The sequence below is a fragment of the Bos indicus genome, chromosome 1 (assembly GCF_029378745.1).
Source record: "Bos indicus isolate NIAB-ARS_2022 breed Sahiwal x Tharparkar chromosome 1, NIAB-ARS_B.indTharparkar_mat_pri_1.0, whole genome shotgun sequence".
Lineage (NCBI taxonomy): Eukaryota > Metazoa > Chordata > Mammalia > Artiodactyla > Bovidae > Bos > Bos indicus.
Window position 1 is genome coordinate 149,644,263 of NC_091760.1, and position 19,095 is coordinate 149,663,357.

Consider the following 19,095-nt stretch of genomic DNA (forward strand, 5'->3'; position numbering starts at 1 on the left):
TGTTTTTTAGTGTGTATTTTAAACTTTAATGGTATTAAACAATATGTGTCTTTTTGCAACTTGCTTTTTTCGATCAGCATCACATTTTCAGATTTACATGTGAATAAATTGGATAATTGTGTTTGGTTCATTTTAATTGATATAGAATTCCATTGTATGAATATACCATAATTTACTGATCCGTTTACTAATCCGTTTTCCTACCGATGGACTCTGAAGGTTTTTGACTCTAAAAACAGTCCTGCTTTGAACATCCTTGTATTTGTCTGCTTTGTGCACGTTTGGAAATTTCTTGAGAAAATACACCTAATAGTGGGTTTTGCTGCATAGTAGGATGTATGCATCTTCAATGTAACCAAATATCACAGAAGCTCTCAAAGTGCTTACACTAACTCATCACTCTGAGTGGTACTGAGTGAAGACACCCATTTCCTCACACTATTGCTAAACCCTTTATGTTACCTGACTTACATTTTTGCCTCCTCTTTACTGACCAGCTTCCTTATAACTTTAACTTGCAGCTGAATTTGCCTACAGCCGCCTTGGCTTCTGCTCTAGCCCTGTGTAAAGCCTATGGGTTCCTCTCTCAGAGCTGACTCAATCTTTTATCTCATTCGGTTCTCATAAAACTAATTGCAGTGAACATTTATTTTGTACCTAATGTACTTCCTATGGTTGATGTAAGATAAAGATTTCCATGGTATGTTAGATGTACCTCTCTAGTGGCAGGTGAGGTGATTTAATTATTTTTTGCATATGATGAATGGGTTTTAAAAAATCTTTTTTCCTCTTTAATGTACTACTTATACTTAATGCTTTCAAAATATATGTAACATATATACAAGTTGTGAAGCAAGGCAATAAAATGAACGCCTCTCAACCCACCACTCAATCCAAGAATCAAAATGACCGATTTTGAATGTTACCATCCCCAGGGTGACTTCTATTGAATTGTGTGTCATTCCTTGTATTTTAAAAATAATTTTATCAAATATGTGTATATCCCTCAACAGTGTATTGTATGGTTTCTATTGTTTTTGAATTTTACAGTTTGTTGGGCTGGCTTATTTCACTCAGTGTTACGTTTTTGAGAGTCACTGATATTCAGATAGACATCTCATTAATTTTCATGGCTGTGTAATATTCTGTTGGAGAATATAACACAGTGTATGTACTCTTCTGTTGATGAACATTTTGGTTGTTTCTAGGTTTTGCTATTTTGAAGATTCTTATATATTTCTTCTGGTACACAGTTGCAAGAATTTGTCTGCTTTTCACACTGGGATATATGCCTTCCAGGGAAGTAATAAAAATTTTCTGAGGGGTATTTGGGCACAAGTGATATTAATGAATCAATTTGTAGATACTAAATTCCACGTGTATCCTTTCCTAAAATTGGTAATGCCTGAAGCCTGTGATAGAAACTTCCTCTTGGCTCTACTTGCCCACCTCCCCCTTCAGAGTAGCATTTCTGCCTTAAATTAGGAAGGCATACCACTTACTTGCATGGAATCTTATCAGGGTAACGTCCCAATTGAAAAACTCTCCATGGAACAAAAGGATAATTTAAAATACATGCAGCTATAGTGTTAGGAAACACTTCTTTTAATGCAGACACTTTCCATCTCCTCAAGAGCTGCGTTTCCAATAAAGTGTAACTTTTATGTTTAATTATCAGCATTATGTAGGGTTTCCCAGGTGATGGTAGTGGTGAAGAATCTGTCTTCTAATGCTGGGGGTGTAAGAGACGCAGGTTCAAGCCCTGGGCAGGGAATATCCTCTGGGGGAGGGCATGGCAACCTACTCCAGTATTCTTGCCTGGAGAATCCCGTGGACACAGGAGCCTGGTGGGCTACCGTCCATAGGGTCACAAAGAGTGGGACACAACTGAAGTGACTTAGAGTGCACACACACAAACACATCAGCATATATACTAGTTATCTTTTGATGAACTCGATGCTGTAATAATTACAACATTTTAAACCAGTGATATGTCAGTGTTATTTTAAAATGTCACTGTGATACTCTAGCAATTAAACTTAGGACTGAAATTTTTTAGATGTCATTTAAAGTATGAGTGTAATCTTTAATAGCATTTATTGTGGTTCATCAGTAAAAAGAATGTTGAAATACCACTGTGGTAAGCTATTTACTAGAAGTGGAATTGCTGGACTGTGGGGTATGAATATATGGTTCAACTATAAAATGACACCAAATTGTTTTCTGAAGTGGTTGTACCAGCTTATGCTTTGGTGAGCTATTTTGTCAATTTATATACTTTGATTAGCATTGTGTTAAGATTTACAGTTGATCTATATCCTTTGCAACACTTGTTACTTGTCAAACTTCTTAATATTTGCCAAATGGATATGAAATGTGCATTGTGGTTTTAATGTGCATTTATTGATTGTTAATGACTTTGAACATCTTTTCCTTTGTCTGTGAACCATCTATCTCCCTTTTATTCACAAAAAGGAAATTGATCGTTCACACACAGACACACACACAAATACCTGGTCATATCTCTCACCCACTTTTCTGTTGGGTTCTCTTTTAAAACTGTAACAGGTAACAGTAATCGTTTATTAGGAATATACATTGTAAATATCTTATTCCAGTTCGTGGTCTTTTTGCACTTTATGGTGTGTTTTGGTGAACAGAAGTTCTTAATTTCAAGGTAATCTAATCGGAAATTTACAATGCCCTGGGATCATCAAGACATTCTCCTGTGTTTCTCTTTAAAAATTTTTAAATGATGCCTTTCACATTTAAGTTGGTAATCCATCTGGTACTGATTTTTGTATATGGTGTGAGTTAATGATCCACACTCATTTTTCCCTCCATGTGGCTACAGTTGACCACATACCATGTATTGAATTGGCTCTCTGTTCACCAGTGATCTGCTGAACCACCTTTTTTTACATGTTTAGTTTCTATATGCATGGATCTGTTTCTGATTCTCCTTTCTGTACCACTTGTCCACCTGTCTATCTGTTGATAGCACACTGTCATGATTATTAATGCTGTAGTTTTACCTGACATCTTGATGTTTGGGGGGCACTTGAGTCTTAGCTGTTTTTGTAAGAATCTTGTCATATGGCAGAAGAAGCTTTTCAGGAATGAATTGGAATGATTAAAATCAGTTTGGAGAGATTTGAAATCTTTAAGATTTTGAGGTATGTATTTCCATTTATTTAGGTTTCTAATGACTTTGATACAGTTTTGTGAATTTTTCCTTACAGATCTAACAGTTTTTAAATGTTGATTCTGATGTTTCTAGGAGTTTTGTTGCTGTTACAAATGATGCTTTTTAGATTCTGTTTCCTGTTTGTTAATAGAAATTTATGGATTTTTTTACACTGAACTTTAGTCATTCACTTGATAAACACTTATTCTGATATATTTTCTATAATTCTTTTGGGTTTTCTATGTGGATAATTATATCACTTGCAAATAGTGACACTTTTGGTTCTCCTTTCCTTTCCAATTTTCCTTAATTTTTTTTTTCTTGGCTTATTATGCTGGCACACTTCTAGATCTATGTTTGATGGATGTGATTATGGTTATTAGAAGTGATTTATAGTGAGCATACATGTTTGTTCTTGATTTCAAAAAGAATGTTTTCCCCTTAAAAATGTTTGTTATGAGTTTCTGTAGACAGTCTTTACTAAGTTAGGGAAGTCGTCATTTGCCTATTTTGTCACATGCTTCTCTGCGTCTGTTGACAGTATCTTGTGGATTTTCTCCTTTAATACACTAAGTGTAGTGGTTCCAATTTATATATTTAAAAATTCTTAATTCTCTCTTACATTTGTTCTTAAGATAGATGTAAGTTGACTTTGATGGGTTGTCTTTTTGTGAACTGGATGAAGTTTGCTAGTATTTTATTTAGATTTTTGCATCTGTTGATGAATGAAATCACCTGTCATTTTTTTTCTTGACTATCTTGTCTGGTTTTGGTGTTCAGGTTACACTGCTTTATGCCAGGTACAGTGATTCATTTTTTTTCTCTTCTCTGGACAGTTTGGATTGGAGTAATTTGTTTCTTAAAAGCTTGGTGGCATTTACCTGTGAGATCGTTTGGATCTAATTTTTTGTGTGGAAGGATTGTAAATTATAGATAGGTTAGTAGTAATTAGCAATTGAATAGTAATAAGACTTCAGCTTTTCAGCTTTTAGTGAGTTTTGTAAATTTTATTTATTTTTTAAATTAACTTTTTGTTGGAATATAGTTGATTTACAGTGTGATAAATTTTAGAAATTTTTTTCAACAAATTTATTTTCATCAGGTTCAGGGTACTGTCTTAATTCCCATTTTAATCGTTTATTTGTAGTTATCTTCCCTTTCTCATATTGGATGTTATTTGTGACTTTTTTCATTAATTTTGCCAAAAGTTTATCTATCTTATTAATCTTGGCAGAGGATGAATTTTTGGTCTATTAATATTTTGTTCTATTATATTTTTAGTCTTTTTCTCCTTTATGATTTCCTTCCTTTTCCTTCTTTTAGTTTATTTATTTATTTTGAGCATGCAAATATTTATTGATACAATCTTCACCAGAGGCACACTTTATTTTTAATTGATAAAAATAACAACGGTTTTTCTAAACTGTTGATAAAGAAGATTTTCTTTGATTTTATTATTTTCTAACCTAAACTGCATGATTAGCTTACTACTTTTCAGCCATTCCGGTTTTCTACTATGAGCATGTAAAGCTATGGAATTCTTCAAAGTTCATTTTTGCTTTACATAATATGGTTTAATTTATGCCACTTTGATTAAGTTTTAAATTTAAACAAAATTTAAAATTTCTATTTTGATTTCTTTGACTTACATCTTTGAGAGTTTTCTTTAAAATATGTGTTTTAAAATTTCCAAATATTTCTTCATTTTCCTTTTTGTTGTTCATTTCTTAGTTGTGTTGTCAGGGAATGTAGTGTGTATTTTTCTTAAAACATTTGTTTGTCCTTCTTCATGGCTTTGTACATAGGGAATTATAATTCTTCTGTGTGTACTTGTGAAGAATTTATATTTCTCTAGTTATGTATCTGTTAGATCAAACTTAAAAATTGTGTTTCCGGTTGTCTATATTAATTTTCATTTGTTTGACCTAGCATGAGAGAAATGCGTTTCAATCTTCCACTGTTACCTTCTTACAGACTCTGTAGTTCTATCAGTTTTTCTTATATGTATTTTGAGACTATTTTATCTGATACTTGCAAGCTAAGCATTGTTTTCCTAGTGGGTTGATGCTTTTCTCTTATGTTGTGGTTCTTCCTATGCCTAATTTTGTTTTTTTGTCTTTTAGGGTCTGTTTTGTCTGTCCCGCCTTTCTTTTGGTGGTAGTTTACATGGATTAACCTTTTTTCTTCATTTTCCTGTCCTTTTTTTATGTCCTTAGATTTTAGGTGTCTCTTAAGAATGTATTACTAGATTTTTTAAAAAATACAGTCAGATAGTTTATGATTTTTAATTGGTATTTTTAGAAGTTAGTTCAAGTCTCTTGGTGGTCAACTCTTTTTTTTTAATCTGAAATTAGTTTTATTTTACCCTTGTTCTTGAGAGAGAATTTTGATAGGTATACAGTTCTTAGGTTGATGCTTTGCTTTCTGTTCATGTGTAAAGATGTTATTCTACTTGCAAAGTCTGCTACCAGTTTTATTTATGGTGATTTGAAGAAAATATTTTTCATCTCGCTGCATTGAATTTTCTGTCTTTGGGATTACACCTTTACATCTGAGTCTAGATAGTGATTACTTTTTTTTATCCTATTTTGGATACATGTGTTTCTTGATTCAAAATACTGTCTTTCATGAAGTCTAGAAGATTCTGAGCCATGTATTATTTAAACATTTTCTCTTTGATTTTATCTACTTTCTCCTTCCCAAGATTTAAGTGGATATATGTATGTATGTATGTGTTTCCAAATCACTTATTTTTCATCTTTTATATTTTTAACTTGTGTCTTTGGCAGAACTTAAAATGCTGGATAATTTAATCAGGCACATGTTCTTTTTTATCAGTTTTCTTGACGGTGCCTAATCATCTCGTCAATCCATCTGTTTTATTTATTTTTAACAATTATACTTTTAATTTTTAAAAGTATCACTCCATTCTTTTTAGCTATACCCAGTCTCCTGTTGCTTGCTCATTTTTTTTTTTTTTTTGAATCTGTAGATCTTCTATAGACTGGCGACCCCCATGTCTGATGTCCTTAGGGAACTAAATTTATTGCTTGTTTTTTCTGTTATCTCCCTCATGGTGGGTTGTCACCTCCTGTGCTTGGAGATTTTCAGTTATGAACTCTTCCTTGATTGCTCTTTCTCTCTGGGAATTCTCAGAGTCTGAGTTGAGATACTTTCCTTCTGATAGGGCTTGTGTCAGCGTTGGCTGGGAGCTGTCCGTGGGACCCCCTTTTAGTCTCTCACTTTGCTCCTGGCCCACGGCTCCATGTCCCATGTTGTTCTTGTCATCTTGACTGTGAGGTTTAGTTTCTAGATAGAGGTTTGTTGCTTTGGGGGGAAAAGTGACTTTAAATGTTCCCTATTTCTGTGAGCTCAGTAATATTAAAAAAAATTTAGCATCCACTTTGTTTTGCAGTCATGAAATGCCCCATTGGTTCATCATAACTGATGGGATCAGAAGTCCTTTACACTTGTATTAAATTTTTGTAGTATGTTCATTTTAGTTTGTATCAGGAAAAAGTTCTGTAAGATTTCTTGGTGATAACAAATTTTCTATTAAAACAAGTTTATATCTAAGTTGAAAGTTGAGTTATTCTAAATCAAAATACTAAATAGGTAACAGCACAGTTGGCAGGTGGATTTGGCAAAGCTTTCTACTTTGGGGTGTGTGAATTAAAACTTTGGAAAACAGTGAGATAGAGAATAAAGGTGTGTAGGGCACAGTGTACCGTTTGGACCCATAGTGAACCTACAGAGAGAAATTGTGAATGACCAAACTGTGAACATTGCTGTCAAAATGTTGGGAGCAGGATGCTCAGAGAAGAGGTGTAAAAATAAACTTGGTGGTAGTGAGAAGTTCAGGAAATGCTTCCTGGAATCGAGTAATAAGGACTGGTAGGCATTCTGGTTGCAGATGAGGTTTGTTTAGAAATGACAGGCAGCTGGGTGGGACTGGCTTCTGCATTATGTCGTGGAGTGACTAGAGAAATGCAGGAACAGAACCACAAAACAGAACCACTTCTGTGCTGTAGTAGGGAGTTTGGTCTTTATTCTGAAGATAAAGAGAAGTTAGAGTTAAGTGTAAAATTTTATGATCAGAGTTTTAGGGGATGCCAAGATCGAAGGTAAGTCACCAGTTAGGAGGCTGCTTGTTCAAGTAGTTCAGAGAAGAGATGAAGCCTCAGCCAGGGCAGTGGCCCTGGGCACGAAGAGTTGTACGTGTGCTAATTTGGGTTTCCTAGAGGAGTTGAAATGACAGGACTCTGTGGTCACTTTGGTTATGAATGTTGAAGGAGACTGGGGAGTCTAGATTGACCTCCAGATTTGGGTAACCAGGTGGCATGTAGAGCAGTTTACCGGTAACATACAGAAAGAGGAAAGAACTTGGTTTCATTTGTTCTTGAGGAAAAGGATGTTTGATTTTGAACTCACTGAATCTGAGAGGCTTGTGGGATGTCTTGGTTAAGATCCAGTAGCGGTTGACAGGGAGAGTCTAGAAGTCTATGAGTTATAACACAGCGTGGAGAGATTTGAGAGTCTTAACTGCATTTTTAGTCATGGTTTGCTAAAATAGTGGGTTATGAGACCATTTACAGCAGTACATAGATAAAAAATTTTTAATAGGAATATATGCTAATATGTCTGGAAAACATAAGCTGTCCTTCCAACTTATAATATCACGGGTGCTACCACTTAGGCCAAGTGAGCCCAGTAAAAAAGAAATGCTAAGAAAATAAAGTACATGTGACTTGTGGAAATGGCAAAAATTGTGGTGAAGCTATGCACATAATGAAAGTTCAGAAAGCGCTATTGTAAGCCATGGGTGTGGAGAGAGTAAGCATGAGAAGAAGAGACAGTTGACCTTTGGGTGGCGGGGAATGGAGAAGAAGCGCCCATGGAGACTGAGGAAGAGCAGCCAGAAGAATAGGAGGAGGACCAGGAGAAGATGGTCTTTGGAGTCCAGATGAAGAGTTCTGAGGAGGAGGAAGTGGTCCACAGCGTCAAGTAAGTTGTAAGCTGAAAAGTGCTTTTGGACGTAGCTATTAAGGGAGACCATTTAGTTGGAGGCATCCACATAGTGGATTAAAAAATACTCGTCTAGTATGTTAGTCATAGCTGATGTTCATAGCATTTCCTATACGTCATGTGCTAGTAAACGCACTTGACATATGTTAACTGGTTAATCAAATAGGTAGTATTGCTGTCCTCATTTAATAAATAGGAAACAAACACCTCAAGAGGTTAAGTAACTCATCCCAGATCACACACTCAGGAAATGGGAGAGCCAGGATTCAAGCCCAGGCAGTCTGGTTCCAGAGGCCATGCTGTTAACCACTATGCCGCATTGCCTCTCTGGTTAAAACAGAATAGAAAATAACAATAACACCATTGCCGTAATTATGGTGCGGTGGGTGTAGGGCATGGTATCGGTGAGCTATGCCAGGCTGGGGGTGACCAGCATGGTGTCACAGTGGCTCAGTCTGACACTCATGAGCACATTAATTGCATCCGATGCCGTGATGGTGACAGACAGTTCTTGGCTCTTTCTGTATTTATATACAAAAAACACTTGTTAAGAAAAATGAGTTTAAACGTGTATGTGTTTCCCAGAATAGCATATGTCCCATATCATGTGCCATACCTTGGGTGCTAAAATGACTTTTTATTTTTTTCAATCATTGTTTGCTTTTGGAGTTAAATTCTCTAAATGGGAAATACTGGTCACCCAGAACAAGTCAGAAGGTTCCAGACATTGTAGTTATTCAGTCTACTGGAAAAGATCAGTAACAACTTCACTAAAGCGTTTCCTTGGTGGAAGTGGAAGCCCAACATTAGGAAACTGAAAATGAAGGAGAATGAAGCATTTGAATGGGATGAAAAAAAGCATTCTTGATGAAGGTGAAAAACATCTGTGGTAAGAGACCGAGGAGACCTGAGCCATGATGACTCTTGGCTGGGGTCAGCAAGGAGCTGATCAGAGTTACAGATTTAGAAACTGGTTTAGACCTGGGCAGTGATCCAAGATGTGGCCTTGTGAATGAAGAGCTTAGGTGAGGAGGGCAGCAAGGTGCACTTTAGTTGAGGAGGTGGTCGCACTGCAATGGTTGGGTCCTGAAGGGCTGTCCATGCCCACCTTAGTGTGGCTGGAATGATGACCGGAGGAGAGAGGAGAGCACCGTGAGCTAGTTGCTGGTGTTCTTTAACACGGCAGCAGCCAGGAGGCAGCTCGATCCATGACAAGGAAACGTAACCTAGTGAAATACAGCGTTTGAGAGGAGACCATAGAGTCCGAAGACCTAGGTTTGATTCCCCCCAAGCTTGGTGATCTTGGGCGGATTAGTTTTGCTGTGAATGTTTTCATCTGTACAGTGACGATGGTGATACTTGTACCTGCAGAGAGTTGCTGTGAGTGTTGATGAGGTGGTGCACGCAAAACGCTTGGCACATCGTGTGACAAATGGTACCAACAGTTTGCTATGAAGGTGGTTATTGTTCTTCACTTCTGATATTGTGAGGTGGTTGTACAGCAAGTGGAACATGAAAAGGATTAATTAAAGAAACAGATGTATTTTCCAAGGGCTGATGGTGGTCTTGGTTAGGAAAAAAGAAACTTGGTTTATCCTAACAATAGTGGGATAGTAGTGGTGAAGTGAAAAGATTAAAAAGCACTGTTAATAATGGTGCTGGTGATGCTCAAAGAGGAAAGTCATTCTTTGGAGAAGAGTTAGAAGTAATAAAATACTGAGTTCTTTTCAGTGATAGTTAGGTTTTGTACCAGTTCTCTGACAGCTATACTTTTTTATGACTGAACTTGCTTCAGGAAAAAAAAAACTTGAGTCTGCAACTCCAGCCCCCTGCCCCTCTATTGAAATAGTTATTTTAAAAATGTGGTTGTTGGTAACATGAGGGGTTTGCCCACTGTTGCAGTCTAGCAGTGCTTACCTGCGTTGCAGTAGTTTAGAGAATAAGGAGCAGTGAGTGCTGGGAAGGTCTGGATGTGGCTGTAGGAATTAAGAGGTGGGCACGCTCTCCCTGTACCACTTCAGCTCTGCCCCTGTGCCCAGGACAGAAACTCACAGTTCGGTCTGGATAGGCAACCATTCTTTCAGTGGATCAAGATTTAGTTCTAGTCAGGAGGTGGAGAATGTGGCAAGAGTTCGTGTATGATGAAATAGCGTATTTCATAGATGCAGTAAAAGCAAATGGAGTTAAAGGGCAGTGGTGGAAAGATGTTTTTTGTTCACTTATTGAACTCATTGTTTGAGGACTTAGCACATGCTAGGAGCATACAAAGATGAAATAAGCTGCCCTTAATTATCTTCCATCTAAAGGAGACATGTAAACAGTTAAATTCAGAGATGGTGACTCTTTGAACCTAAAGAAAAGAAACAGATTAAACTGATGGTTGAAGAGAGTCATGGCAGAGACTAGCAAATGAGGGTGAGACTCTTCCAGAGCTCAGTGTTCTCATCAGAGTTGCTTCCTGGAGGCATAAGTTCCAAGTATTTATCAAACATACCGCAGAAGCTAGGAAAACTGCTCATATCATCTCAAATGATTTCATTGTTGATTTGAGTTTGTGTTGTGTCCTTAGGGTGGTGTACCATGGCCGATTTTCCCCAGGGAAATTTTGCAGATTATGCCTTGTTAGAAGATTGCCCTTATGTGGATGATTGTATCTTTGCCCCTGAGTTTATGTCCAGTGATTATGTTCGTGTGACTCAGCTTTACTGTGATGGAGTGGTAAGTAGATTTCTTAACTTTTTTTTTTTTTCTTGGCCTTATTGCACCACATGCCAGATCTTAGTTCCCCGACCAGGGATTGAACACATGACCTCTGCATTGGATGTACAGTCTTAACCACTGGACTGTCAGGGAAGTTCCCTTAACTTTTTATTTTTAATATAATGTCTTCTTAAAGTTTTTTTTTAAATTGAGATATAATTGACATGACATTAGTTTCAGATGTACAACATAATGATTCAACATACGTATATATTGTGAGATCAACACAGTAAGTCCAGTTACCGTCCATCTCTACAACATAGTTATACATTGTTTTTCTTCTTGTGAGAACCTTAAAGATTTCGTGTGCTACTTGAAATTTTACAGGGAGGTATATATAGTTTCTGCAGGGGTCGTTTCAGACAAGAGAGCAGGCAGTGCCTCACCAGGGGATATGTGCAGTGCTGCTGAAAGCTTGTTTTCTGCCTGGAGGTGAGCAAGGCTCTCAGGGGAGACCCATAGAAACAGACTGGGGGAAGCCCTGTGAGAAAAGGCTGAAAGACACATCGGTTGAAGATGTGTTGAAAATGTGTAAGTAAATGTACCGAAAGTTTTTAGTTTAGTACTGATTGCCCTTACATCAAGAACTGGGGACTTCCCTGGTGGTCCAGTGGTTAAGAGTCCGCTTGCCAGTGCAGGGGACATGGGTTCGATCCCTGTTCCAGGAAGATCTCACCTGCTGTGGGGCAGCTAAGCCCGCATGCCACAGCTACTGAAGCCTGGGCACCCTAGAGTCTGTGCTCTGCCAGAGAGGCCACTGCGAAGAAAAGCCCGTGCACCACAACTAGAGAAAAGTATGTGTGCAGCAGTGGAGACCCAGTGCAACCAAAAGTAAATAAATAAAGTTTTAAGAAATGGAGAACTGCACTTCTGCATTTTACTAGATACAAATCAAAAGAATTCTTTTCCTTTTTAGGGTAGACAGTATAAAGATTATGCCCAAACTGAGGGAAACTTAGGTGAGTACATTGATATTTTAATTTTGTTGAAACAACTTCTACAGGATGTTCATATGTTCACATCAACATAATAGACGTATATCTTTAAGAGAATTTATTCTTTGCTGTTCTTTTTCACTAGAAATTAAAAAATCCTTTGTTAAATAGTTTTAGCTGACATTTAGATATTCTTAACATCCAACAGATTCAGGTATTTTATCCATTCATTTCTTACCTTTCCATATCCATTTTTGTCTTTTCCCTTAACAGTGTTGATTCATTCCAAAACAAGGCACAAAATATTAATTTAAAACTTTTTTTTATTAAGAATTTGACATCTGCACTCTGTGGTGTAGTCAACCTATTTCTGTCCTGCAAGATTACTGTGATGCCATTAAAGTCCACATCTTCTGGCCACTTCTGTTTCAACGTCAGCAGAGCTCTATAATAACACGGATGCACTCCTGTGTAAGGACCAGGTGAGTTACTGTCTGTTAAACCATTCTGTATGAACAGTGGTAAGCGTGTTGCCTTACCACTGAGGGATGCCAAGTACAATGGAAGGCTTATGTCTCATTCTTATATACTGTTCAACTCTACTTTTGTTTAATAGAGTGGAAAAAGTTAATACTGGGATTTGGATACAAATGAATAATCTTGGTGATTTAATGAAATTGAAGAGCATACTTGTTTATAAATACAAGCATTATAGTACAGAAGAAAGAAAAAGGTGTAATATTTTGTCTACTTAATAAATAGCTTGTTATTACCTAGAGGAAAGAAATAGAATTTTTATTCCAATAGTTTAAATTGAGGTATAACATAGTCAAGTGTAAAATTTAATGAATTTTTATATATGAAAACATAATCTTTTAAAAAATAAATTTGTCTTTAAGCGGTTCTCATGCTTGTGAGATAAGTTTGAAGAAATTACAGCAGCTTGAACTGATGGAAGATATTGTGGATTTGGCAAAGAAAGTTGTGGTAAGATATAGAATGTATATCCCACCCCCCTATTTCAGGAATATAAATATTTATATGGTATCAGGCCCATGCTACTAATTTATAGTGGCTAACAGGAATGGTTTTAGTTTTGGTTAACCTGAGTTTACTTTGCCAACAAAGGTCCCTATAGTCAAAGCTATGGTTTTTCCAGTAGTCATGTATGGATGTCTCAGAGTTGGACCATAAAGAAAGCTGAGTGCTGAAGAATTCATGCTTTTGAACTGTAGTGTTGGAGAAGACTCTTGCAAGTCCCTTTGGGGACTGCAAGGAGATCCAACCAGTCCATCCTAAAGGAAATCAGTCCTGAATATTCATTGAAAGGACTAATGCTGAAGCTCTGGTATTTGGCCACCTGATGCAAAGAACTGACTCATTGGAAAAGACCCTGATGCTGGAAAAGATTGAGGGCAAGAAGAGAAGGGGACGACAGAGGATGAGATAGTTGGATGTTATCACTCATTCAATGGACATGAGTCTGAACAAACTGGGAAATAGCAAAGGACAGGGAAGCCTGGCGAGAGGCAGTTCATGAAGGTTGCAAAGAGTCAGACATGACTGAGCTACTAAGCACAGCACAGCACAGCACAGCACAACCTGAGCTTATTCTGCTATGCAAGAGTTCATGCTGTGTATTTCAGAGGTTAGGTAGATGGCTGTTTTCATGGTTCTGAAGTGACATGATGAGAACTAGGCTGGCTCCATTTCTTTAAAGAATAGAAATTAGAATTTGTCACAAATGAAAGTGTGCTCCTGGTTTACAGAAACCTTTGTCACAGGTTCTAAAAGTGACAGATTCTTTCTTGTAACATAAAATCATGTCATTGTCACCACCACCACAACAAATATTTTTTCTTTGGGATAAACTTTATCATGTCAGATTTGAGGAGTTATCTGTGTACTACACTGAAAGGTTTTGTGTTTTTTTTTCCCTTGAAAGCCATTAATAACTTTTCTTATTTCATTTGGTTATGGGGCCAAGTGTTTTTCTTGCAAATTCTGATTGCAAACTTAAATTTAGAAAGGGCATTCTGATATTTATTTCCTATAGATAATCCTTTGCAATAATTTATATAAGCCAATGAATTTTATAAAAAGATTTTTAGGTGTAATGAACTTTAAAATCAGTACATCTAAAAGTTACACTAAATCATTTTATTATTAGAACCCTGTGTAAGACTGTTTCTGACTTGATTCAGGGTCCTTAAGAGGTCAGTTGGGCATAATACTGCTCTGGGAAGTGGACTATTGGTACATACGGTGGTTTTTAGTTGTTCAGTTGTGTCCAACTCTTTGCGAGCCCATGGACGGAGGAGCCCACCAGGCTCCTCCGTCCATGGGATTTCCCAGGCAAGAATACTGGAGTGGGTTGCCATTTCCTTCTCCAGGGGATCTACCTGACTCAGGGATCTCCTGCCTGGCAGGCGGATTCTCTACTACTGAGCCACCTGGAAAGCCCTGTACATACAGTAGTATTCCTAAAATGTAGAATTTTTTTTATTCACTAGAAAATTAAAGTATAATTGGCCAGATAAAAAAAAATGTTTTTTTTTGTTTTGCAGAATGATACATTCTTTATCGGAGGCTTATTGAGAATTGGCTATAAAATAGAGAATGTAAGTGTCAACATGAGAATCCAGCACTGTGAATAAGTGGCAGTTATTCATATGTATCATTTAGTCGTATGGATTTCTATATTTTGCCTAAGCAGTCTCCTTATTTGGGTGGTTTGTATCATTTTCATTTTTTCCCCCCATAGCTTTTTTTTTTTTTGCAATTTGATTGTTTTTTCTCTTTTGTTTATCTGTCATATATTCTCTTCCAAATGAAATTACTAGGTCCCTGGTGTGGACATTTTTCGGTATATGATTACTGGATAATCTCATTCTGTGGGATCTTGGTTGCTCGGCCAGGGATTGAACCTGGGCCCTCAGCAGTGAGGCTGCAGAGTCCTAACCACTGGACTGCCAGGGAATTTCTGACAGATACATGTTTCCCTTAAGCCTGACACCAGCACTGATAACTCCACTATTTCTGAAGTCTTTTCAGACATTAGAAGTATGATAACATTTCTGTGAACCCTTGACCCTTGATGAAGGTCATCGCACTGAGCGCTTATTTGTCCAGGCATGCACTCCTCTTGTTGTATATATGCTTATTCTTCTCTCTGCCAAAGACCATTTAAAATACATAGTACCTTTTGTGAACCTTAATCTGTACCTTTAATTCTGAGGTAAGGATGGAAGTCCTAGTGTAGATGAGACCTGAGAACCCTCGTTCACCTTTGTTATTGGACTCTGCTGCTCCCCAGGGCAGCCTCTGGCCAGGTTGTAGACCTCAGCTTCCTGTTCTGTAATCACTGCAGCAGCATTTTGAGCTCTGAGGGTGGCCTGAGGTTCCCTGAAGATGTAACATACGTGAGTCTATGGTCTCTGTTAACTTGTGCGCTGGGGTCTAGCTATTCTAGGTTGCATGCCAGAGTAATGAAAATATGTTTTCCAAGTTTTTATTAAGAATATGAAATGCTATATAAGAGAAATTTATAATGCCACATGTAAACTTATAATTAATACATAAATCACATTTTCACCCCTCTTTTTGAAACAGAAAATCTTGGCAATGGAAGAAGCTTTGAATTGGGTGAAATACACAGGCGATGTAACAATTTTATCTAAATTAGGAGCAGTTGATAATTGTTGGCGTATGTTAAGTATTTTCTTTACTGAATGTAAGTATAAATGCTTTAAATTGTTACTTGACTTAGTTTTATAAAGGTATTATTTTGGAAAGTAGAATGCATGGCTATGTGATTTTGTGTTTATCTTAGGATTTTTAAACATGTTTTTTTCTCTTGTGCATAAGAGAAAAGACTGGATAAGAGAACTTTAACCCTGTAGTTAATTTTATTTTGTATTTCCTATATTGATGATTTGTGTGACTATATATTTTTTAAACATCCTACCAAGTGGATGCTATGAGTTATATATAATAACCAAAGAAAGACTCCACACTGGGGTTCATGTATTTTCATTCATAAGAGAAATAAGTAACTGAGCTAAGACCATAATTTTCATTTTTCTGATGAATCTGTTACTTTGAGGTATGATGAAACTGCCTTATATATTTTTTACCTTGTGAAATATTTTTCTCTAAAGCATTTGAATGTTAGCAGTGTTCTTATCAGTCAGTTCAGTTCAGTCGCTCAGTCATATCCGACTCTTTGCGACCCCATGAATCGCAGCACGCCAGGCCTCCCTGTCCAACACCAACTCCGGTAGTTCACTCAGACTCACATCCATCGAGTCAGTGATGCCATCCAGCCATCTCATCCTCTGTCGTCCCCTTCTCCTCTTGCCCCCAATCCCTCCCAGCATCAGAGTCTTTTCCAATGAGTCAACTCTTCACATGGGGTGGCCAAAGTACTGGAGTTTCAGCTTCAGCATTATTCCCTCCAAAGAAATCCCAGGGCTGATCTCCTTCAGAATGGACTGGTTGGATCTCCTTGCAGTCCAAGGGACTCTCAAGAGTCTTCTCCAACACCACAGTTCAAAAGCATCAATTCTTCGGCACTCAGCTTTCTTCACAGTCCAACTCTCAAATCCATACATGAACACAGGAAAAACCATAGTGTTTTTATAGGGATCTTGAAACAGGAAGTACTTGACTCTTCAGTTGATGGTGACTGATTATTTGCCATTTCTGCTGAGTAGAGGGCATACTTTGTACTCTTGACCTGGGTGTTAGAAATTAAGCTTAAATATGAAGACAGGTTTTCCTGATATTTATTAGATGCTGGGCTGTATTACATGAGTAGAGGTGGTTCTCTTTGTTGTTTTGGAAGCCTTTAATTATAGGCTAGATTTTATGGTGAAATTAGACGACCAGTATCATGTATTGGGCGTCTGTTGTTGGACTTGTTTCTGACACTTTCTGTGTGCTCTTTTCTTTATAATAGCCCTGCAAGGTAGCTGCTGTGATCCTATTTTAGAAATGAGTAAACTTTGAGAGGTTAAATGATACTGCTTTCGTCTGTTAAGTAGTAGAACCTAAATAAGAAGTTAGGTCTCTCTGATCCCAAAGTTCAGGTTTTTGTTCTATAATCTTATTCTGTCCCCATCATCTTCTAAAATTCTTCAGTGTTAAGTTTTAGGTACTACTTTGCCTTGGAAATGAATATGTTTGGCTGGAGGCATAATTATAGTTTTGTTGCAATAAAATTATTTACCACTTATTAATAAAATCTTTTTTATAGAACAACTTAAAATATAGAAAATGAGGTCTCGTAAACTTTTAACATAAATGTTGGTTATTACCTACTGCGTTTGAATTAGTTTATTACATTTTTATGAGAATGTTTAAAAAAATGTCTGATTTTGACTTGAGAGTTATAATGTTGAAATAAGATGTTAAAAAAATTTTTTTATATTAAATATATCTTAGAAAGTAGTTTCCCAGGCTTTTGTTTTCAGAAATTTTAGTTGAACTTTGTGCTGGGTACACTGTAGCTCAGTGTTATTAAATTGACTTGAGTAATTATGAGGCCTGATTGGAATGTGTTAGGACAGAGCACTGTTACCTACAATTAGAACTAGAGTAATAATAAGCTAGAAATAAGGTCAATTAGATTCATGGCAAGCAATGAATCCAATGTTTTCTGAAACAGTTTATCAGTTGTTTAACTTTACAGACTCACATACCTCGCCTAAGAGTGAGAACATTAACAATACCAATTTTTTTAATACATTTTTTCTCACTCTCTCCTAAAAATAACATTTAGACAAGTATCACATAACTAAAGTTGTAACAGAAAACTGCAGTTTGCTTGAAGAATTTAAAACTCAAAGTTGTGCGGAGTGTCTAGAGGTGAGAATAAATAATTATTTGTAAGTATATTTTGAGATTTGTTTGTTAGAACTTTTATTAATATTCAGGGGAAATTTCAGTATTGGCTCAGATGGTAAAGAATCTGCCTGCAATATGGGAGACGTGGGTTCGATCTCTGGGTTTGGAAGATCCCCTGGAGGAGGGCATGACAACTCACTTCAGTATTCTTGCCTGGAGAATCCCCATGGTCAGAGGAGCCTGGCAGGCTACAGTCCACAGGGTTGCGAAGAGTCGGACATGACTGAACAACTGAGCACACAGCACATCTGAATATAAGAAGGACTACTGTAGAATTTGATAACATATTTGAGAGAGGTTTTTAGTAAATTTTGATTAGAATTGGTTTTGGAAGAGGAAGACATCTTGATCAGAATTTTAAAATTTTTTTAATTTTAATTTACTTATTTTAGGCTGCACTGGTTGGGCTTTCTGTGGTTGTGGCGAGCAGGCTTCTCGTTGCAAACTACAGGCTTCAGTGCCTGTCTAAAGCAAACAGGCTGTATAGGTTTCAGTGGTTGCAGCGGGTGGACTTCGGTCATTGTGGTTCACGGGCTCTGGAGCGCAGGCTCACCCGCTGTGGCACGTGGGCTTGGTTGCCCCTAGGTACACGGGATTTTCCCAGACCAGGAACTAACCAGTGTCCCCTGCCTTGGGAGGCGGATTCCCAACCTCTGGACAACCAGAGAAGTCCCAGAATTTTATGTTAAAGATTTTAAAAGTTAATTGAAAATTGAAGCTTGATTTTTTTAAAAATTTAATTTAAAAGGCTTTTAATTAATTGAGAGAGTATGATTTTCTTTGGGACCAGCTTTATTGACATGTAATTCATATGTCATACAATTTACCCAGAGAAAATAAGATTTTAACAATCAAATTTTTAGAAAAGGATTTAGGAAATTATTTTTCCATTCATGATATAATCCAGTAAATAATAGTTTATTTTGAAAATTTGAATGTTTCCGTTGAAATTTTAGTTATAGCTATAGCATATTTGATTTCATGCTCTTTTTTCCTGCGTTTTGTTTTTATTTCACCTTTGCTAACTTTGTCACCTCATTTTTTGAGGGGCAGTTAGTCTAATCAACATTTTTTAAGCTCTTACGTTTATTGAATAGTATCACATTTTCTAGCCTAAAATTAAAATTCTGCCTTAAATCTATTTTTTTTTCTGCTATGCAGGCATAATGTATATTTAAGAGTGGACCTGCCAAATATGGTACACAGGTGATTAATGGTTCATATTATTCATAATGTAGTGGTTTTGTTTACTTTTTAATATTCTTTTTTAACAAAGTTAGC

General features: G+C 36.9%; 1 protein-coding gene across 11 annotated transcripts in view; it reads left to right on the forward strand.

Moving 5' to 3' along the window:
* Positions 1-19,095, forward strand: part of TTC3 (tetratricopeptide repeat domain 3) — a 119,812-nt gene that overhangs the window by 1,936 nt on the left and 98,781 nt on the right. For 5 of the 11 annotated variants that reach the window (XM_019964128.2, XM_019964119.2, XM_070796796.1 and 2 more), the window contains 7 exons: positions 10,782-10,930; positions 11,889-11,931; positions 12,239-12,389; positions 12,807-12,894; positions 14,475-14,528; positions 15,520-15,640; positions 17,690-17,775. The exons of 2 other annotated variants lie outside the window; for them this stretch is intronic. In XM_019964128.2, the coding sequence (XP_019819687.2) occupies positions 10,793-10,930; positions 11,889-11,931; positions 12,239-12,389; positions 12,807-12,894; positions 14,475-14,528; positions 15,520-15,640; positions 17,690-17,775 (681 nt within the window). In that variant the 5' untranslated portion in view covers positions 10,782-10,792. Of the gene's footprint in view, positions 1-4,459; positions 8,192-10,781; positions 10,931-11,888; positions 11,932-12,238; positions 12,390-12,806; positions 12,895-14,474; positions 14,529-15,519; positions 15,641-17,689; positions 17,776-19,095 lie in introns of those variants that run through there. 4 more of the 11 variants (XM_070796802.1, XM_070796803.1, XM_070796795.1 and 1 more) reach the window with 3 other exon arrangements.